The sequence below is a fragment of the Nerophis lumbriciformis genome, linkage group LG21 (genome assembly GCF_033978685.3).
Source record: "Nerophis lumbriciformis linkage group LG21, RoL_Nlum_v2.1, whole genome shotgun sequence".
NCBI lineage: Eukaryota > Metazoa > Chordata > Actinopteri > Syngnathiformes > Syngnathidae > Nerophis > Nerophis lumbriciformis.
Genome location: NC_084568.2, coordinates 4398874 through 4422200, shown reverse-complemented (window position 1 = coordinate 4422200; position 23327 = coordinate 4398874). Strand labels below are relative to the sequence as shown.

Here is a 23327-nt window from a genome sequence, read left to right as displayed (position 1 = left end):
CCGGCGGGTTGCGGTTGAACCAATTTGGAAATATATATACATAGTAGAGATGCGCGGATAGGCAATTTATTTCATCCGCAACCGCGTCAGAAAGTCGTCAACCATCCGCCATCCACCCGATGTAACGTTTGATCAGAACTGCACCCGCCCGCCATCCGCCCGCACCCGCCCGAAGTTTTATTTACGGAGGCAATAATTGAGCATGGATTTCCAATCGCACTGGCTGATCACATGGGACAGTTACATGTTTGTAATGCAACCTTTAAAAATCATTACGCGGTGATCGCGGTCCCAAAAATAAACTTTTCTTGCATGATAATGTCCAGAAAAATTCGCTTTATATTACTATAGAGTCCTTTTAACGAATGAGTTTGATGGTTTATCACAAACCTTAAATGAAAGAAGTCCTTTGTTCTCCTGCACCATGCATGCGCTTTGGCCTTGCTTCGTGTTTGGTGCGCAATCCTGTCGGCTGTATTTCACAGCACGACATACTGTTAAAAGTGTTTATACTATTTATGCTTTCAAGTCCAAGTTGAAGAAATCTTGTTAAATGTTGACAGCATAACTACCAAAATACAGAAGTATGTCCTTAATATTTTTGCAGTGCTATTTCTGTTGAAAAGTTCAAATGATTACATTAGAGATGCGCTGTGCCACTTTTCAAGTGTCTGATGGCTTCAATTAATTTTCATTAATGTTTCATATTTTGAATTCTTTTGAAAGGCTTACAAAAAAACTACATTTGAATTGTAATTCCATGCTATTGACAGGACTATTAATTTTAATGAAGTTAGCTTACCATGTTTACAGTATGATAATTGTGATAGAAATGTGAATTTTAGGCACAGAATATTTTTTACAATTGAACAAGGCAGTAGATTATACAAACTTGGACAGAAAGTTAATAATGACACCAATTTTTTTTTTTATGGAATTGTTTAGTACTGTTTTACCATTTGTTTACTTTAAAAAGTGTTTATACTGTTTATACTTTCAATTAACAAATTGAAGTCTTGTGAAAGGTTGACAGGATAACTGGCATTAACTGTCAAAATAATTTCAAACTATTGAAGTTAGCTTACAGAATAAACATGTCAATCAACCCATATGATTTTTGCTGTAATATTTTTGTTTTGAAAAGTCACTGTGACTGATAGAAAAGTGATGGTTTTAGCAACATTTTAACCTGTCTGAATGCTAATAATCATTTAGCGTCGGGGGCCTGCGGCCCTTGGACCCTGGCTACTAGGTTTTTCTGATTTCAAAAGTTGGCAGGTATGGTGAGGTTATAAAGCTTTTGCCTGTTAAAGAAAGGAGACTGATCCAATGCAGCACAGACTTTCGCGTGCCACGCTGTCACGACCCAGACGCACACCAGTGCACAATCATATGGGAGCCGCGCTGAGCGCACCTCCAAGCGCGTCTCGCTGCCGGCGACGGCCAGGTATGGGCCCACGCTCCAGCGCCATCCATTTTCAGGGCTAGTTGATTTGGCAGGTGGGTTGTTACACACTCCTTAGCGGGTTCCGACTTCCATGGCCACCGTCCTGCTCTCTATATAAACCAGGGTGAGCCCCACCCCTTTCGTGAGCGCACTGCGCGCGGAGTGACCCCTGTTACGCGCCCCTGGCAACAGGAGTGGCGGGCAGGTAAGCTGCGCGGGCGGAGCGCGCGGAGTGACCCATGTTACGAGCCCCCGGCCACGGGGGTGGCGGGCAGGTAAGCTGCTTACCGGACGAGGCGGGGTGTCGGTGCGGTGGGCGCGGTAGTGACCCTGGACGTGCGTCGGGCCCTTCTCGCGGATCGCCTCAGCTACGGCTCCCGGTGGGGCCCTCTCGGGGGGAGGGGCCTCGGTCCCGGACCCCGGCGAGGCGTCCCTTCTCCGCTCCGTAAAAGTGTCCATCTCTTTTCTTTTCTTTTTCTTCTGTTGTGGCATATGCAGCAGGTGCCTGCTCGTTTTTCGTATGTGGGTAACAACATTTAACTATGTATATATATTTCCCAATTGGTTTAACTGCCACCCACAAAAAAAAAAAAAAAAAAAAAAAAAAAATCTAATTAATCCGCCCGACCCGACCGGCGCGCGGATAAAATCTTATTTTTTTTAATTTCATCCGCCCGATCCGCGGATAATCCGCGGACTCCGCGGTTGTGCCCGCAAACCGCGCATCTCTAATACATAGTTAAATGTTGTTGCCCACATACGAAAAACGAGCAGCACTCTTTGAAACAGTCAATTATTCATCAGGCACCGCGTCCCAGCAACAAGTGGCGCAAGTGAGCGCTCCTTCAGCGCAGCAGGGCGCATTTTAGAGGCCAGGCGCTCTCGCAAGAATCCTGGCACTGTAGATGCCATTTTATTCCTGCATAGTGCTAACAAAAAAAAGTAAGTAGACATACGGTTGGATATGTTAAAGGAATTAGTCTACGTTACCTATAGGCTATACCAAATAAGCCCATGTCCAACCTATATTGAGTTCGGTCAGCTAAATAATTTTGATGGTTACGTGTTGTTTGGGCGCACTACAATGCAAAGGAATTAAGCCAATTACGTTGTTTATTGTGGGTTTTTTTCTATTGGAGATATACTACTATGTGTGTTAATTATTTGGCCTCGCTTTCAAGTGAAGCGCATCTCCGATTGGCGACAATGTAAGTCTATTTAGCCTGCTTTGTCTATTTTCATTATAATTCAAGTTTGATGATAAAGTGCAGTCTGATGGGTTTGATTTCCCCCCTTCAGCTATTTGCCTTGGCCAATAAGTTGCAGGTAATTTATTATTATTATTTATTTTATTTATTTTTGTTTAAATAGAGATGACATACATATGTTATCGTATAATTTAAGTTTGTGCGCGTGATTGACAGCCTAAGGCTTATGAGGCACATTTTATTTTTATTTTTTTTATTTCAACTTAAAAACGTATGAGCCTATGCCTAGAACATAGGCTATGTGTTCATCTTTATTTTCCTGCCTGTCGTTGACAATGGAGATTGTCTGATATTTTGTCATGGCTGCAGATCAATCAATAAAAGGTTCATCTTTGTCGCGAAATTGTTCACTGCTTCACTGTGCACCCCGCCCTCGTCCCTATTTGAGCATTATAACGTTAACAAGTTAATATTCATTGAAATAAATTCAGAACATTTTTTTTACCTAACGAAAATATAGGCCTAGTCTTTCTAAAACATTTTTTTAACTTCTTAAAAGCCTCGTTCTGCTTGCTGCAACTGCGCACACAAAGTGTGAGGAACGCACTCCTGATCTGAGGGCATTGGCAACAATAGTCAACACTTTCTTAATGGAAATGACAATAATATTATAATAATGATAAATAATATTATCACGCATTAATATCTCTTAGCCATGAATGCGTGGCCAAGAGATGCGTGGCACGCATTGAATGTCTCTGCTCCATTGGATCAGTCTCCTTTCTTTACAGGCAAAAGCTTTATAACCTCACTAATGCCTTGCATCATCTATATTAGATATATAACAACGGGCGGGTGCGGTTTTGATAAAATGTTGGTTCGGGTGGATGGCGGATGGTTGACGACTTTTGTGATGCGGTTGCGGATGAAATAATTGCCTATCCGCGCATCTCTAGTGGACAGCACTTTTTAGCTCTTACTTCCAAAATTGTGTACACTACTGAATTGGGGTCTTATGGCCGCTTATGTGGACACTTATACTGCCATCTGGTGGTGTCAGGAGAGTATAACATACAATGGAATTTTGGAAAAAAAACTGTAAAAATAAGAATTAGCATGTCACTAAACATGAAGTTTGTGTACTTATGGACTAAGTACATCATATAAAAAGATGATTCTTAGTTTTTATTCTAATTAGGGTCCAATAAGCCCAAATAGCAAAGAGAAATAAAAAAGGCATGTAAACAAACAGCTTGGGCCTTAAGAGGTTAAGGAAAATCAGGATTGTGAGCATTAGAACTGGGTGTAGTAATGGACAAATGGGGCCAATTATTTTGAATGTATGTGTTTTTGACTTTTTTAAAAACCTAACCAGGGATGAGGATTGCAATTTAACTTGTGACTAGAAGTCTTATGTACTTTGACATCGGTTACCTATGGGTAGCAACGTTTCATTGTACTGTCCCTGTCAAATAAAAAATAAAAAAAATTAAATATATATCGTATCAGCCAATGAGGAGACTCTTCTTGGGCTCTGCTCGCCCCTCCTTTCTCTAAATCCTGGGATTGGATCTGGATGGGTTGACCCCCAGTAGGGATGTCCCGATCCGATATTTGGATCGGATCGGCTGCCGATATTTGCCAAAAATTGCGTATCGGCAAGGCATGGGAAAATGCCGATCCAGATCCAGTTTTTAAAAAAACTCCGGTCCGTGTTTTCCAACGCACCTATTTAAATAATACATTCCACTTTTCTGCTGCTCCGTAATTTCCGTTCCGCATTTTCCAGCACACCTTCAACACATCCACAATTCTCACGCAGTTGCTTTTAGCTGCTGGCATTACACGACAGGCTCTTCTCACTCTTTCCTGTGTCTCCCTCTTACAGACAGCGAGCGCACCTTCTTACACACGTCACATACGGTCACGACATGCGTCACATACTGTCACGTCACACGTCACATACTGTCACGTCACACGTCACATACGTATACGTCCTCTCCCAGCAGAGAGCGAGGTAGCGGCATGGCTAACGTTAGCTGTGATGCTAGCGCAGCCGCTAAGGTGCGCGCCTGCTCAAACGTCCTCTGCGCACGACAAATCTATGCCACGCACAAAATCAAATAAAAAAATAAGCGCATAACAATTTTCGACACTCGGACACGACAGAGAAAACGGTTTTCGTCATCATTGTTCAAATATTGTGACGTCTATAGAGACGCTTATCTCCATTCGGTGCCACACGTCCACACCATCAAAATGTCAAAAATGTCCACATCAACACCGTATGAAAAAATTTGTGATTTTTTTAGTTGTGATTTCCTTTTCTGCATGAAAGTTTAAAAGTAGCATATATTAATGCAGTATGAAGAAGAATGTTTTAATGTAGACATGCAAGCCTTGAAAGAACATTTTGAAAATCAAGACTAAATTTCCTGCAAATGGGTGCATTTCTACCCTATATTTTAACTTTAGATTTATTCTCATATCAAACTCTTTTGGCTGTCTTTTTGACACTTACATCCGGCGCCCCCCTCCATACCCTGGATTATAAATAATGTAAATAATTCAATGTGATTATCTTGTGTGATGACTGTATTATGATGATAGTATATATCTGATAGTATATATCTGTATCATGAATCAATTTAAGTGGACTCCGTCTTAAACAAGTTGAAAAACTTATTGGGGTGTTACCATTTAGTGGTCAATTGTACGGAATATGTACTTCACTGTGCAACCTACTAATAAAAGTCTCAATCAATCAATCAAAACACATAGAATCATCATACTGCTGTGATTATATGCATCAAGTGTTCATTCAAGGCTAAGGCAAAATATCGAGATATATATCGTGTATCGCAATATGGCCTTAAAATATCGCAATATTAAAAAAAGGCCATATCGCCCAGCCCTAGTTCAATGATGCCATTTCTGTTTGTCATGTATAATTTTGTCTATTTTGTGTTTATCCTTGAATAAACAGGTCAGTTTCTTGTTACCAACCATTGTGTATTATTCAAACTCCCCTAATTCAGCTGGCTAGTTGTTATCAAGAGTACTAAAACCCTTTTCAACATGATTCTGACAACTAAGTAGGCTAAATAACTTTCAACTTTAATACATGCTCGGATAGGCCAGTATCGGTCAGTATCGGTATCGGTCAGTATCGGTATCGGATCGGAAACGCAAAAACAATATCGGTATCGGATCGGAAGTGCAAAAACCTGGATCGGGACATCCCTAACCCCCAGGAAGACAAATTGTTTTGTCTTCCAGGGTTTTATTTACTAAAATACTTTATTATAAAGGCACAGACAGCACTTAAATGTACGATTTTCCAGAACTTATTACTGTATGATGCTAATATGATTTTTTTTTTTTCTTAAAGAATATAACTTAGGTACCTAATAGAGATGCGCGGTTTGCGGGCACAACCGCGGAGTCCGCGGATTATCCGCGGATCGGGCGGATGAAATTTAAAAAAAATTTGATTTTATCCGCGGGTCGGGTCGGGCGGTTGAAAAATAAAAAATAAAAAGATTTTAAATAGATTCAGGCGGGTGGCAGTTAAACCAATTGGGAAATATATATACATAGTTAAATGTTGTTACCCACATACGAAAAACGAGCAGGCACCTGCAGCATATGCCACAACAGAAGAAAAAAAAAAAAAAAAGAGATGGACACTTTTACGGAGCGGAGAAGGGACGCCTCGCCGGGGTCCGGGACCGAGGCCCCTTCCCCCGAGAGGGCCCCACCGGGAGCCATAGCTGAGGCGATCCGCGAGAAGGGCCCGACGCACGTCCAGGGTCACCACCGCGCCCACCGTACCGACACCCCGCCTTGTCCGCCTTCGCCGCGGCCGGCGTCACGCGCAGCAGGTAAGCAGCTTACCTGCCCGCCACCCCCGTGGCCGGGGGCTCGTAACAGGGGTCACTCCGCGCGCTCCGCCCGCGCAGCTTACCTGCCCGCCACCCCCGTTGCCGGGGGCGCGTAACAGGGGTCACTCCGCGCGCAGTGCGCTCACGAAAGGGGTGGGGCTCACCCTGGTTGATATAGACAGCAGCTAGGACGGTGGCCATGGACGTCGGAACCCGCTAAGGAGTGTGTAACAACCCACCTGCCGAATCAACTAGCCCTGAAAATGGATGGCGCTGGAGCGTCGGGACCATACCCGGCCGTCGCCGGCAGCGAGACGCGCTTGGAGGTGCGCTCAGCGCGGCTCCCATATGATGTCTGGGCCGTGACAGCGTGGCACGCAAATGTCTGTGCTGCATTGGATCAGTCTCCTTTCTTTAACAGGCAAAAGCTTTATAACCTCACTAATGCCTTGCATCGTCTATATTAGATATATAACAACGGGCGGGTGCGGGCGGATGCGGTTCTGATTAAATGTTAGGTCGGGTGGATGGCGGATGGTTGACGACTTTCTGATGCGGTTGCGGATGAAATAATTGCCTATCCGCGCATCTCTAGTACCTAAGCTTTAAGAAAACGTTGAAAACAATTGAAGTAATACCGTATTTTCCGCACTATTAGCCGCACCTAAAAAACACAAATTTACTCAAAAGCTGACAGTGCGGCTTATAACCCGGTGCGCTTTATATATGGATTAATATTAAGATTCATTTTCATAAAGTTTAGGTCTCGCAACTACGGTAAACAGCCGCCATCTTTTTTCCCCGTAGAAGAGGAAGTGCTTCTTCTTCTACGCCAAGGTAAGCACCCGCCCCCATAGAAGAAGAAGCGCGCGGGTATTACGTTTCATTTCCTTTGTGTGTTTACATTTGTAAAGACCACAAAATGGCTCCTACTAAGCGACACACTGTGGTTCTAGCTTGCCATGCTAATGGCCAGAAACTTCCACCCATGGTGATATTCAAAAGCAAGACCTTGCCAAAAGAGACCTTTCCAGCCGGCGTCATCATAAAAGCTAACTCGAAGGGATGGATGGATGAAGAAAAGATGAGCGAGTGGTTAAGGGAAGTTTACGCGAAGAGGCCGGGTGGCTTTTTTCACGCAGCTCCGTCCATGTTGATATACGACTCCATGCGCGCCCACATCACAGATGGTGTCAAAAAACAAGTGAAGCACACAAATACAACACTCGCCGTCATTCCGGGTGGATTAACCAAAGAACTCCAACCGCTCGATATTGGTGTCAACAAGGCATTTAAAGCATGACTGCGAACGGCGTGGGAACAATGGATGACCGAAGGCGAACACACCTTCACTAAGACAGGGAGACAGCGCCGGACGACATACGCCAACATCTGCCAGTGGATCGTAAATGCCTGGGCGGATATTTCGGTCTCAACTGTGGTCCGAGCTTTCCGGGAAGGCAGGATTCACGGAACTGCTGGAAAAACAACAGCGACACTGACTCTGATGACTTCGACGAGACGGAGCCGGCCATTTTGGATCCCGTAATTCGCCCAACTTTTTAATTCGGACACCGTAGGAGAAGAATTCGAGGGATTTATGAATGAAGAATAACTTCAGAAAGTGAGTGTTATGTTTATTTTGTGTGTTGTGACATTAACGTTCGAGCAACATTAAGTTATTGATGTTATTGCTTTGCACTATTTTGAATTTTACTATGTTTGTGATTGCACATTTGCACATTACCGTACATTTTGGGAGTGAACAGAGTTGTTAGAACGCTGGTTTTTAATATATTATTAAAGTTTGACTGACCTATCTGACTGTTTTTTTGACATTCCCTTTAGCGCAGTTAGATGCGGCTTATAACACGGGGCGGCTTATAGGTGGACAAAGTTTTGAAATATGCCGTTCATTGAAGGCGCGGCTTATAACACGGGGCGGCTTATGGTGCGGAAAATACGGTACAGACAAAAGCCAAGCAGAAAGTGCACAATACAGACCTTGCAGGCCAGTTTATCCACTAAGGCTATAATGGAGTTCTTGAAGAGAGTGGCTGCTGTAAGAGGTCGCTTCGTGACCTCGGTGATGCCGAGTTGGCCATCTGGCCACATCTCCTTCATAACTGGGTTGGAGCTTAAAAAGAGGGCAGAAAAAGAGAGAAAGGAACGTGATTCAATAAGCGAGTGGAGGCGTGATGTTGAAGAGAACCCATGCGTTTACTCGGTCCGGTTTCTCTAGTGTCCTGATGGTGTGTTCGGCACCTGTGGTACATGAGGCGCTTGAAATCTTGGAAGAGCAGGTCTCGGTTTTTGTCCAAGCAGCCCTCCACGGAATATCTGAGGGAGAGCAATAAAGACTTTATGAGCAAAAGTAGTTCAGACGAAGGTGGGAGGTCGGAGCTGGAGAGAACTTGGGAGGAAAGTCAAGATGTCCAAACTCCAGATGACAGAATGTGTGCGAGTGCAGGGGTCACATCATTATTTCTCCTCACGATTGCTTTAAAACAGGGGTGCTCATTACGTCGATCGCGATCTACCGGTCGATCTCGGAGGGTGTGTCAGTCGATCACCAGCCAGGCATTAAAAAAATAGTCCTAAAAATGAGCGATCATAAATCTTCACTATGACGTCACTTTCGTCACTTGATTGACATTCACGGCACCCGAGGGTCTTCTGAGATGACGCTGGCTGCTGCCAGCTCATTAAAATTACCGACTGGAAGGCGAGAAACACTTTATTTCAACAGACTCTGGCGCCGTACCTGTCGTCAAAACTCCAAAGACCGACTGCACAGTTGCACAATAAAAGCTCTGCTTCATCCTGCCTGCGCTACCAAAATAAGAGTCTCAGAAAGCTGGCGTGCACAAGCTAGCAAGCTACGGAGTTTGCCGACAATGTATTTCTTGTAAAGTGTATACAAAGGAGTACGGAAGCTGGACAAATAAGATGCCAAAAACCAACCACTTTCATGTGGTATTGGACAGAAAGGAGGACTTTTTTTCTCCTCCATTCGAAAATGTGGACGTTATCAGCACCACTGTCTGATTACAATCAACGCAAGTCATCAGAATCAGGTAATACACCAACTTATATTCTTGTCTTCATGAAAGAAAGGAATCTATATGTGTTAAACATGCTTGTATTATCTTTAACCACCTTTAACTTGTTAACAATATTAACTATATGTGTTAAACATGCTTGTATTATCTTTAACCACCTTTAAGTTGTTAACAATATTAACTATATGTGTTAAACATACTTGCATTATCATTAAACACCTTTAATGTATTAACAATATTAACTATATGTGTTAAACATGCTTGCATTATCATTAAACACCTTTAACTTGTTAACAATATTAACTATATGTATTAAACATACTTGTATTATCATTAAACACCTTTAATGTATTAACAATATTAAATATATGTGTTAAACATGCTTGCATTATCATTAAACACCTTTAATGTATTAACAATATTAACTATATGTGTTAAACATGCTTGTATTATCTTTAACCACCTTTAAGTTGTTAACAATATTAACTATATGTGTTAAACATGCTTGTTTTATCTTTAACCACCTTTAAGTTGTTAACAATATTAACTATTTGTGTTAAACATGCTTGTATTATTTTTAACCACCTTTAACTTGTTAACAATATTAACTATATGTGTTAAACATACTTGTATTATCTTTAACCACCTTTAAGTTGTTAACAATATTAACTATATGTGTTAAACATGCTTGTATTATCTTTAACCACCTTTAACTTGTTAACAATATTAACTATATGTGTTAAACATACTTGCATTATCTTTAAACACCTTTAACTTGTTAACAATATTAACTATATGTGTTAAACATGCTTGTATTATCTTTAACCACCTTTAACTTGTTAACAATATTAACTATATGTGTTAAACATGCTTGCATTATCTTTAAACACCTTTAACTTGTTAACAATATTAACTATATGTATTAAACATACTTGTATTATCATTAAACACCTTTAATGTATTAACAATATTAACTATATGTGTTAAACATGCTTGCATTATCATTAAACACCTTTAACTTGTTAACAATATTAACTATATGTGTTAAACATGCTTGCATTATCTTTAAACACCTTTAACTTGTTAACAATATTAACTATATGTATTAAACATACGTGTATTATCATTAAACACCTTTAAAGTATTAACAATATTAACTATATGTGTTAAACATGCTTGTATTATCTTTAACCACCTTTAAGTTGTTAACAATATTAACTATATGTGTTAAACATGCTTGTTTTATCTTTAACCACCTTTAAGTTGTTAACAATATTAACTATTTGTGTTAAACATGCTTGTATTATTTTTAACCACCTTTAACTTGTTAACAATATTAACTATATGTGTTAAACATGCTTGCATTATCTTTAAACACCTTTAACTTGTTAACAATATTAACTATATGTATTAAACATACTTGTATTATCATTAAACACCTTTAATGTATTAACAATATTAACTATATGTGTTAAACATGCTTGCATTATCATTAAACACCTTTAACTTGTTAACAATATTAACTATATGTGTTAAACATGCTTGTTTTATCTTTAACCACCTTTAAGTTGTTAACAATATTAACTATTTGTGTTAAACATGCTTGTATTATTTTTAACCACCTTTAGCTTGTTAACAATATTAACTGTATGTGTTAAAAATACTTGCATTATCTTTAAACACCTTTAACTTGTTAACAATATTAACTATATGTATTAAACATACTTGTATTATCATTAAACACCTTTAATGTATTAACAATATTAACTATATGTGTTAAACATGCTTGCATTATCATTAAACACCTTTAACTTGTTAACAAAAACATATGTGTCATAAATAAGTAAATATAAATTATATATATGAATGAGGTAGATACCCACGACTTGATCAATTGAAAAGTAGCTCGCCTGCAGAAAAAGTGTGAGCACCCCTGCTTTAAAAGGACACTGCTGAGCACGTTTACTAAATAGGAAGACGTTTGGGCGGCTTTGTGAGGCATCACAGCTCATGTCATGCAGGGCGCTAAGTTAGTTCCACTACCACTTTTACCAGCAGCTGTAGTGACCCTGGACTATGTTAGGCCTTAAGTCAGGTGTGTCAAACTCAATTTACTAATACTGTATTTTCCGGGTCTAATTTTTCATACAAAAGGTGCACCTGATTATAAAGCGCGTTAAAGGTGTCATTATTTATTTATTTTTCTACATTAAAACACTTCTTTGTGGTCTACATAACATGTGATGGTGGTTCTTTGGTCAAAATGTTGCAGAAATGATGTTTTACACATCTTCAAGCTGCTTTCTGACAGTCGCTTAATGATGCGCCGTTTTGTGGGCGGTCTTATTTACGTGGTTCACCTTCGACAGCGTCTTCTCCCCGTCATCTTTATTGTGGCGGTGTAGCGTGCAAGGACGGGAGTGGAAGAAGTGTCAAAAGATGGAGTTAACTGTTTTAATGACATTCAGACTTTACTTCAATCAATAACAGAGCAGCATCTCCTCATCCGTAAACAACGACAAGGCCCGTGAAAAACCGTCCGACCTGAACCCTCTAATAACTAAAGTTCCTTGGGTGAATAATGTAAACTCACTACACCGGTATGTTTTAGCGCTTTTATGGCGAGTTTACTGACAGATATAAGTAAGAACTTTACACTACTTTATATTAGAAATGGCAACAGTGGAGGATGAATGTCCCATAACAAGAAGATAGAGAAAAAGAAGAAGCTTATCGACTACGGAGTCGGCATGGACTACAAAGGCGGACGCGCGCAAATTTTCAGGACTTACGCAGATTCAAAATACAGATCAGCAGGTACTAGAACAGGGGTGCTCACACTTTTTCTGCAGGCGAGCTACTTTTCAATTGATCAAGTCGTGGGGATCTACCTCATTCATATATATCATTTATATTTACTTATTTATGAAATATGTTTTTGTTAACAAGTTAAAGGTGTTTAATGATAATACAAGCATGTTTAACACATATAGTTAATATTGTTAATACATTAAAGGTGTTTAAAGATAATACAAGCATGTTTAATACATATAGTTAATATTGTTAACAAGTTAAAGATGTTTAATGATAATACAAGCATGTTTAACACGTATAGTTAATATTGTTAACAAGTTAAAGGTGTTTAATGATAATACAAGCATGTTTAACACATATAGTTAATATTGTTAATACATTAAAGGTGTTTAAAGATAATACAAGCATGTTTAACACATATAGTTAATATTGTTAACAAGTTAAAGGTGTTTAATGATAATACAAGCATGTTTAACACATATAGTTAATATTGTTAATACATTAAAGGTGTTTAAAGATAATACAAGCATGTTTAACACATATAGTTAATATTGTTAACAAGTTAAAGGTGTTTAAAGATAATACAAGCATGTTTAACACATATAGTTAATATTGTTAACAAGTTAAAGGTGTTTAAAGATAATACAAGCATGTTTAACACATATAAATTCCTTTCTTTCATGAAGACAAGAATATAAGTTGGTGTATTACCTGATTGTGATGACTTGCATTGATTGGAATCAGACAGTGGTGCTGATAATGTCCACATTTTCGAATGGAGGAGAAAAAAAGTCCTCCTTTCTGTCCAATACCACATGAAAGTGGTTGGTTTTTGGCATCTTATTTATCCAGCTTCCGTACTCCTTTGTATACACTTTACAAGAAATACATTGTTGGCAAACTCCGTAGCTTGCTAGCTTGTGCACGCCAGCTTCCTGAGACTCTTATTTTGGTAGCGCAAGCAGGATGAAGCAGAGCTTTTATTGTGCAACTGTGCAGTCGGTCTTTGGAGTTTTGACGACAGGTACGGCGCCAGAGTCTGTTGAAATAAAGGGTTTCTCGCCTTCCAGTCGGTAATTTTAATGAGCTGGCAGCAGCCAGCGTCATCTCAGAAGACCCTCGGGTGCCGTGAATGTCAATCAAGTGACGAAAGTGACGTCATAGTGAAGATTTATGATCGCTCATTTTTAGGACTATTTTTTTAACGCCTGGCTGCTGATCGACTGACACACCCTCCGAGATCGACCGGTAGCTCGCGATCGACGTAATGAGCACCCCTGTACTAGAAGGTTAGAAAAGTTGCTTTTGCATAATATTGCGAAACAAAACTCCAGACAATATGTCTTACCTTATACACACACCATATTAATACTCCTATGTTGAAGCACAGTACAATCCATCAAGCGGTGCGGTTTCATAACTTACCAAAGTCCTACTAAAACATTTTGATAGATTTTTGAGCGCCGTGTGTAATGTTCCATATTTTCAATGGAACATATAAAATGTTGGTGCTGTTTACTTGAGTCATATTGCAGTCTACATGTATCTCTTATGTGTGACTGCCATCTACTGCTCACACTTATTATTACACCATTCTTACTTATATCTGTCAGTAAACTCGCCATGAAAGCGCTAAAACATACCGGTGTAGTGAGTTTACATTATTCACCCAAGGAACTTTAGTTATTGGAGAGTTCCCGTCGGACGGTTTTTCACGGCGGATGACGAGATGCTGCTCCGTTATTGATTGAAGTAAAGTGTGAATGTCATTAAAACAGTTAGCTCCATCTTTTGACACTTCTTCCACTCACGTCCTTGCACACTACACCGCTACAACAAAGATGACGGGGAGAAGACTCTGTCGAAGGTGAGCCACGTACATAAGACCGCCCACAAAACGGCGCATCCTGAAGCGACTGTCAGAAAGCGGCTTGAAGATGATCTGTAAAAGTGAAGTGTGAAGTGAATTATATTTATATAGCGCTTTTCTCTAGTGACTCAAAGCGCTTTACATAGTGAAAACCCAATATCTAAGTTACATTTAAACCAATGTGGGTGGCACTGGGAGCAGGTGGGTAAAGTGTCTTGCCCAAGGACACAACGGTAGTGACTAGGATGGCGGAAGCGGGAATCGAACCTGGAACCCTCAAGTTGCTGGCACGGCCACTCTACCAACCGAGGTATACCGCCCCAAAAAACATCATCTATGCAACATTTTGACCAAACAACCACCATTACATGTTATGTAGACCAGTGATTTTCAACCACTGTGCCGTGCCGCGGGATATTGTCTGGTGTGCCGTGGGAAATTATGCAACTTCACCTAATTGGTCCAAAAAATATTTTTTGCAAATCAATAATCATAACAATGTGCCGTTGTCTAGTGCCTGTGCTGTGTAGAGCTTGGCAAGGTAATCTTGTAATACTCCATACCAGTAGGTGGCAGCATTGCTTTGTAGAAGTCGGAACGCGTCGAGGATGGTTTGTCGTGATCCCGATATGCAGAGCACAGCGGGAGACAGCGTGCAGGTAAAAAGGTATGTAACGCTTAAACCAAAAAATAACGAGGCAAGTCCCGCTAGGAAAAGGCACTGAAGCATAGGAATGGCTATGTAAAACAAAAGTAAAACAGTGGCCTAGTGGACCTACTCAGTGGCCTAGTGGTTAGAGTGTCCGCCCTGAGATCGGTAGGTTGTGAGTTCAAACCCCGGCCGAGTCATACTAAAGACTATAAAAACGGGACCCATTACCTCCCTGCTTGGCACTCAGCATCAAGGGTTGGAATTGGGGGTTAAATCACCAAAAATGATTCCCGGGCGCGGCACCGCTGCTGCCCACTGCTCCCCTCACCTCCCAGGGGGTGAACAAGGGGATGGGTCAAATGCAGAGGACAAATTTCACCACACCTAGTGTGTGTGTGACAATCATTGGGACTTTAACTTTAACTTTAAAGTCAACAAACACAGAATTCTGGACGACGGCAAAAACTTACAGCGTGTGGAGCAAAGACGACGTCCACAAAGCACATCCCGTACATCACATGACAATCAACAATGTCCCCATTAAAGAGTCTTGATTGCAAAAACAAAGCAGGTGCGGTCAATAGCACTCAAAGGAAGGCGTGAAGCTGCTACAGGAGAACACCAACAAAACAGGAAGGGTCACCAAAATAACAGCGCAAGACAGGAACTAAAGCACAACACACAGGAAACAACAACAAACTCAAAATAAGTTTAACCTTTTCTGCTGGTGCTGTGCCTCCGTATTTTTTTTCATGAAAAAAATGTGCCTTGGCTCAAAAAAGGTTGAAAAACACTGATGTAGACCACAAGGAAGTCTTTTACATTTAGAAAAAAATATATACAGGTAAAAGCCAGTAAATTAGAATATTTTGAAAAACTTGATTTATTTCAGTAATTGCATTCAAAAGGTGTAACTTGTACATTATATTTATTCATTGCACACAGACTGATGCATTCAAATGTTTATTTCATTTAATTTTGATGATTTGAAGTGGCAACAAATGAAGATCCAAAATTCCGTGTGTCACAAAATTAGAATATTACTTAAGGCTAATACAAAAAAGGGATTTTTAGAAATGTTGGCCAACTGAAAAGTATGAAAATGAAAAATATGAGCATGTACAATACTCAATACTTGGTTGGAGCTCCTTTTGCCTCAATTACTGCGTTAATGCGGCGTGGCATGGAGTCGATGAGTTTCTGGCACTGCTCAGGTGTTATGAGAGCCCAGGTTGCTCTGATAGTGGCCTTCAACTCTTCTGCGTTTTTGGGTCTGGCATTCTGCATCTTCCTTTTCACAATACCCCACAGATTTTCTATGGGGCTAAGGTCAGGGGAGTTGGCGGGCCAATTTAGAACAGAAATACCATGGTCCGTAAACCAGGCACGGGTAGATTTTGCGCTGTGTGCAGGCGCCAAGTCCTGTTGGAACTTGAAATCTCCATCTCCATAGAGCAGGTCAGCAGCAGGAAGCATGAAGTGCTCTAAAACTTGCTGGTAGACGGCTGCGTTGACCCTGGATCTCAGGAAACAGAGTGGACCGACACCAGCAGATGACATGGCACCCCAAACCATCACTGATGGTGGAAACTTTACACTAGACTTCAGGCAACGTGGATCCTGTGCCTCTCCTGTCTTCCTCCAGACTCTGGGACCTCGATTTCCAAAGGAAATGCAAAATTTGCATGGTTGGGTGATGGTTGGGGGTGCCATGTCATCTGCTGGTGTCGGTCCACTCTGTTTCCTGAGATCCAGGGTCAACGCAGCCGTCTACCAGCAAGTTTTAGAGCACTTCATGCTTCCTGCTGCTGACCTGCTCTATGGAGATGGAGATTTCAAGTTCCAACAGGACTTGGCGCCTGCACACAGCGCAAAATCTACCCGTGCCTGGTTTACGGACCATGGTATTTCTGTTCTAAATTGGCCCGCCAACTCCCCTGACCTTAGCCCCATAGAAAATCTGTGGGGTATTGTGAAAAGGAAGATGCAGAATGCCAGACCCAAAAACGCAGAAGAGTTGAAGGCCACTATCAGAGCAACCTGGGCTCTCATAACACCTGAGCAGTGCCAGAAACTCATCGACTCCATGCCACGCCGCATTAACGCAGTAATTGAGGCAAAAGGAGCTCCAACCAAGTATTGAGTATTGTACACGCTCATATTTTTCATTTTCATACTTTTCAGTTGGCCAACATTTCTAAAAATCCCTTTTTTGTATTAGCCTTAAGTAATATTCTAATTTTGTGACACACGGAATTTTGGATTTTCATTTGTTGCCACTTCAAATCATCAAAATTAAATGAAATAAACATTTGAATGCATCAGTCTGTGTGCAATGAATAAATATAATGTACAAGTTACACCTTTTGAATGCAATTACTGAAATAAATCAAGTTTTTCCAAATATTCTAATTTACTGGCTTTTACCTGTATATATTTTTTTCTAAATGTAAAAGACTTCCTTGTGGTCTACATCAGTGTTTTTCAACCTTTTTTGAGCCAAGGCACATTTTTTTCATAAAAAAAATACGGAGGCACAGCACCAGCAGAAAAGGTTAAACTTATTTTGAGTTTGTTGTTGTTTCCTGTGTGTTGTGCTTTAGTTCCTGTCTTGCGCTGTTATTTTGGTGACCCTTCCTGTTTTGTTGGTGTTCTCCTGTAGCAGCTTCACGCCTTCCTTTCAGTGCTATTGACCGCACCTGCTTTGTTTTTGCAATCAAGACTCTTTAATGGGGACATTGTTGATTGTCATGTCATGTACGGGATGTGCTTTGTGGACGTCGTCTTTGCTCCACACGCTGTAAGTTTTTGCTGTCGTCCAGAATTCTGTGTTTGTTGACTTTAAAGTTAAAGTTAAAGTCCCAATGATTGTCACACACACACTAGGTGTGGTGAAATTTGTCCTCTGCATTTGACCCATCCCCTTGTTCACCCCCTGGGAGGTGAGGGGAGCAGTGGGCAGCAGCGGTGCCGCGCCCGGGAATCATTTTTGGTGATTTAACCCCCAATTCCAACCCTTGATGCTGAGTGCCAAGCAGGGAGGTAATGGCTCCCATTTTTATAGTCTTTGGTATGACTCGGCCGGGGTTTGAACTCACAACCTACCGATCTCAGGGCGGACACTCTAACCACTAGGCCACTGAGTAGGTCCACTAGGCCACTGACTTTGTAGCCAGTTCAGTTTTACTTTTGTTTTACATAGCCATTCCTATGCTTCAGTGCCTTTTCCTAGCGGGACTTGCCTCGTTATTTTTTGGTTTAAGCGTTACATACCTTTTTACCTGCACGCTGTCTCCCGCTGTGCTCTGCATATTGGGATCACGACAAACCATACTCGACGCGTTCCGACTTCTACAAAGCAATGCCGCCACCTACTGGTATGGAGTATTACAAGATTACCCTGTTTTACCTGTGTAATACGACTCCTTTAATGCGCCGCATAATCCGGTGCGCCTTATATATGAAAAAAGATTAAAAAAATAGACCATTCATTGGCAGTGCACCTTATAATCCGGAAAGAACGGTATGCAAATTACATTATGATGTCATATTGAGACCACACCCCTGGTCCCGCCACACATCCATGGAAACACTGAATTGCTGGCCAGTCCATCAACATCCATCAAAAGTGTACTTAGAGCAAGGCTCACAACCACCTGAACAGATTTCCAGTTGAAGTTTGCCATAGAGCTCAGAAGAGGAGGAGAAGTCGAAGCGTATAAGAGCAAGCGGCGACATTCACTTAAAAGGACAGGCATGACGGGGGGGAGGACACGCAGGGAGAAGGGCAGAGGCTCTCCAGAGACGAGACGCCTCAAAGGAAAGTGAAGGTCAAGGCCGACACATGGGGAGGAAGAAGGGACCCAGGTGACCACCGTGTGAGATGTCATGCACTTGATCAATCCGTCAGCAGAAAGGCTGCGGGCAACTTTGTGTGAATGACAAAGTTGACGTCGGGTAAAGGTTGCCGTATTGCAGCGGGAGGAAAAAGAAAGAGGACGGGCAAAGTAGGTCAAAGCGCGTGTCGGTTCAGAGAGAGGCGGCGGTATATTTAGCTCCAGTGAGGTTTGACTCAGATAGGAGGAGATAGAGGGTGGGCAGTAGAGATGCGCGGTTTGCGGACACAACCGCGGAGTCCGCGGATTATCCGCGGATCGGGCGGATGAAATTAAAAAAACTAAGATTTTATCCGCTCGCGGGTCGGGTCGGGCGGATTAATTTTTTTTTTTTTTTTTTTTTTTTTGCGGGTGGCAGTTAAACCAATTGGGAAATATATATACATAGTTAAATGTTGTTAACCACATACGAAAAACGAGCAGGCACCTGCTGCATATGCCACAACAGAAGAAAAAAAAAGAAAAGAGATGGACACTTTTACGGAGCGGAGAAGGGACGCCTCGCCGGGGTCCGGGACCGAGGCCCCTTCCCCCGAGAGGGCCCCACCGGGAGCCGTAGCTGAGGCGATCCGCGAGAAGGGCCCGACGCACGTCCAGGGTCACCACCGCGCCCACCGCACCGACACCCCGCCTCGTCCGCTTTCGCCGCGGCCGGCGTCACGCGCAGCAGGTAAGCAGCTTACCTGCCCGCCACCCCCGTGGCCGGGGGCTCGTAACATGGGTCACTCCGCGCGCTCCTCCCGCGCAGCTTACCTGCTTGCCACCCCTGTTGCCGGGGGCGCGTAACAGGGGTCACTCCGCGCGTAGTGCGCTCACGAAAGGGGTGGGGCTCACCCTGGTTGATATAGAGAGCAGGACGGTGGCCATGGAAGTTGGAACCCGCTAAGGAGTGTGTAACAACCCACCTGCCGAATCAACTAGCCCTGAAAATGGATGGCGCTGGAGCGTGGGCCCATATCTGGCCGTCGCCGGCAGCGAGACGCGCTTGGAGGTGCGCTCAGCGCGGCTCCCATATGATTGCGCACTGGTGTGCGTCTGGGTCGTGACAGCGTGGCACGCGAATGTCTGTGCTGCATTGGATCAGTCTCCTTTCTTTAACAGGCAAAAGCTTTATAACCTCACCATACCTGCCAACTTTTAAATCAGAAAAACCTAGTAGCCAGGGTCCAAGGGCCGCAGGCCCCGGTAGGTCCAGGACAAAGTCCTGGTGGAGGGTTCAGGGCTTCGCCCCCCGACGCAAAATGATTATTAGCATTCAGACAGGTTAAAATGTTGCTAAAACCATCACTTTTCTATCAGTCACAGTGACTTTTCAAAACAAAAATATTACAGCAAAAATCATATGGGTTGATTGACATGTTTATTCTGTAAGCTAACTTCAATAGTTTGAAATTATTTTGACAGTTAATGCCAGTTATCCTGTCAACCTTTCACAAGACTTCAATTTGTTAATTGAAAGTATAAATAGTATAAACACTTTTTACAGTATGTCGTGCTGTGAAATACAGCCGACAGGATTGCGCATGCATGGTGCAGGAGAACAAAGGACTTCTTTCATTTAAGGTTTGTGATAAACCATCAAACTCATTCGTTAAAAGGACTCTATAGTAATATAAAGCGAATTTTTCTGGACATTATCATGCAAGAAAAGTTTATTTTTGGGATCGCGATCACCGCGTAATGATTTTTAAAGGTTGCATTACATTATTAACTGTCCCATGTGATCAGCCAGTGCGATTGGAAGTCCATGCTCAATTATTGCCTCCGTAAATAAAACTTCGGCATTTATCACATCCAAAGAATCTGTTTGGGCGACGAAAAACGTTGAAAGTTTTCCACTTGTATCGCTAGCAACGGCATTAGACTTGTGTTTTTTTGTCCCGACGTGGTCTTTTACATCGCTAATTCCTCCGTGTCCGATCGAAAAATCTTGTCTGCACAAGGTGCAATTCGCGTAGTTTTCACCCTTTTTTTAAATTTTTTTATTAATATTAGATATATAACAACGGGCGGATGGTGGGCGGGTGCAGTTCTGCTCAAACGTTACATCGGGTGGATGGCGGATGGTTGACGACTTTCTGACGCGGTTGCGGATGAAATAATTGCCTATCCGCGCATCTCTAGTGGGCAGCACCAGCCGGGAGGAGAGACAGCTCATGGGGAGTGACCTGGACCTAAGCACACACTCCAGTCTGGCATGTGTGGTTTACACAAACACTGCATGTACATGAATGAAGGTGTGCGTTGCTGGACCCGACTTGGACATTATCTGGACTGGACCTGGTTTTAAAAAAACAACAACCTTTAGACGAAGCTAATTTCATTTACAACCAGGTCTGGTGAAGATAAGGTCCTTTCTTTCCTTTTTTATTTTAATTTATTTATTTATTTATTTTTATTTTTATTAGGGCCCGCATGGCCCATTGCATAAGGACTCCCAAAGGGAGTCCTTATGCAATGGGACATAAGGACCTATTGAATTTGTAAGGTTTTATTATTATTAGGGCCCGCATGGCCCATTGCAAAAGGACTCCCGAAGGGAGTCCTTATGCAATGGGACATAAGGACCTATTGTTATTCGTTCGTTTTATTCTTTATTATTCTTCCGCCGCCTGCATGTACATGAATGAAGGTGTGTGTTGCTGGACCCGACTTGGACATTATCTGGACTGGACCTGGTTTTAAAAAAACAACAACCTTTAGACGAAGCTAATTTCATTTACAACCAGGTCTGGTGAAGATAAGGTCCTTTCTTTCCTTTTTTATTTTTATTTATTTATTTATTTATTTTTATTTTTATTAAGGCCCGCATGGCCCATTGTATAAGGACTCCCAAAGGGAGTCCTTATGCAATGGGACATAAGGACCTATTGAATTTGTAAGGTTTTATTATTATTAGGGCCCGCATGGCCCATTGCAAAAGGACTCCCGAAGGGAGTCCTTATGCAATGGGACATAAGGACCTACTGTTATTCGTTCGTTTTATTAGGGCCCGCAATGGCCCATTGCATAAGGACTCCCACAGGGAGTCCTTATGCAATGGGACATAAGGACCTATTGTTATTCGTTCGTTTTATTCTTTATTCTTTATTATTCTTCCGCCGCCTCTTTGAGCACTAATTTGACCCACTTAACATGCTTCAAAACTCACCATATTTGACCCACCCATCAGGACCTGCGAAAATTGTCTTTTAGTAAAAAAACTGAACCGCAAAAAACAAAATTGCGCTCTAGCGCCCCCTAGGAAAAAAACAAACTAGACTGCCTGTAACTCCCACCAGGAAGGTCGGAAAGACATGAAACAAAATCCTCTATGTAGGTCTGACTTAGACCTAGTTCTCATAATTGTATATCCTCGGGCTAAAATCAACAGGAAGTTGGCAATTTCCCCTTCAAGACAAAAAAGTACTAAAAACAGTCACTTTTGCCTCTTTGAGCTGTAATTTGACCCTCTTAACATGCTTCAAAACTCAAACTGAACACACATATCAGGACTGGCTAAAACTGTAATCTAATGAAAAAACCTAACCCCAAATCTAAAAATTGTGCTCTACAGCAATTTTTTTATAAAACGAACAAAAAACTGCTACTCGGATGAAAAAATATACAAAACTGCCTGTAACTCCCACTGGGAAGGTCGGAGAGACATGAAACGAAAAACTCTCCGTAGGTCTCACTTAGACCTACATTTCATAAATTGACAACCCCCAGAAAAAATCAACAGGAGGTTTGCTATTCCCCCTTCAAAATATAATTTTTGGAAAAACCGGTCACCTTCCTTCAAAATCTATCTCCTCTGAGCGCGTTTGTCGTTTCGCCTTCAAACTAACACAGGTGAGAGATAAAACCCTTGTGATTAAAAGTATAGATGGGATTTTTAATACCTGCTCCGGTTTTGATTTTATGACCCTTCAAAGACCCGCTGCACTGATGCTCCTGCGGTGCTGTTTTTTTAAGATGGCTGCTCAAAAGCAGGAAGCACCAACGTGCCCACACAATGCAGACAAGGTAGGTACACTAGACAAAAGTCTTGGGACACTTCAGACTACAAGTAGACAAAAGTATTGGGACACTTAGGACTAGCACCTGCCAAATACGCGGGCCCGTCCAACGCTGCTTGCAGCTTTAATTCTTTATTATTCTTCCGCCGCCTCTTCGAGCACTAATTTGACCCACTTAACATGCTTCAAAACTCACCATATTTGACCCACACATCAGGACCTGCGAAAATTGTCTTTTAATAAAAAAAAAAAACTGCAAAAATCAAAATTGCGCTCTAGCGCCCCCTAGGAAAAAAAAAATCTAGACTGCCTGTAACTCCCACTAGGAAGGTCGGAAAGACATGAAACAAAATCCTCTATGTAGGGTTAGTTCGTTCGTTTTATTCTTTATTATTCTTCCGCCGCCTCTTCGAGCACTAATTTGACCCACTTAACATGCTTCAAAACTCACCATATTTGACCCACACATCAGGACCTGCGAAAATTGTCTTTT

At 41.8% G+C, this 23327-nt stretch overlaps 1 protein-coding gene across 2 annotated transcripts in view; it reads right to left on the bottom strand.

The window, feature by feature from the left end:
* Nucleotides 1–23327, bottom strand: part of myo1g (myosin IG) — a 213946-nt gene that overhangs the window by 124789 nt on the left and 65830 nt on the right. For both annotated transcript variants that reach the window (XM_061983202.1, XM_061983203.1), the window contains 2 exons: nt 8805–8879; nt 8544–8676 (listed from right to left, as the gene is read on the bottom strand). In XM_061983202.1, coding sequence (XP_061839186.1) covers nt 8544–8676; nt 8805–8879 — 208 coding nt within the window. The remainder of the gene's footprint in view (nt 1–8543; nt 8677–8804; nt 8880–23327) is intronic.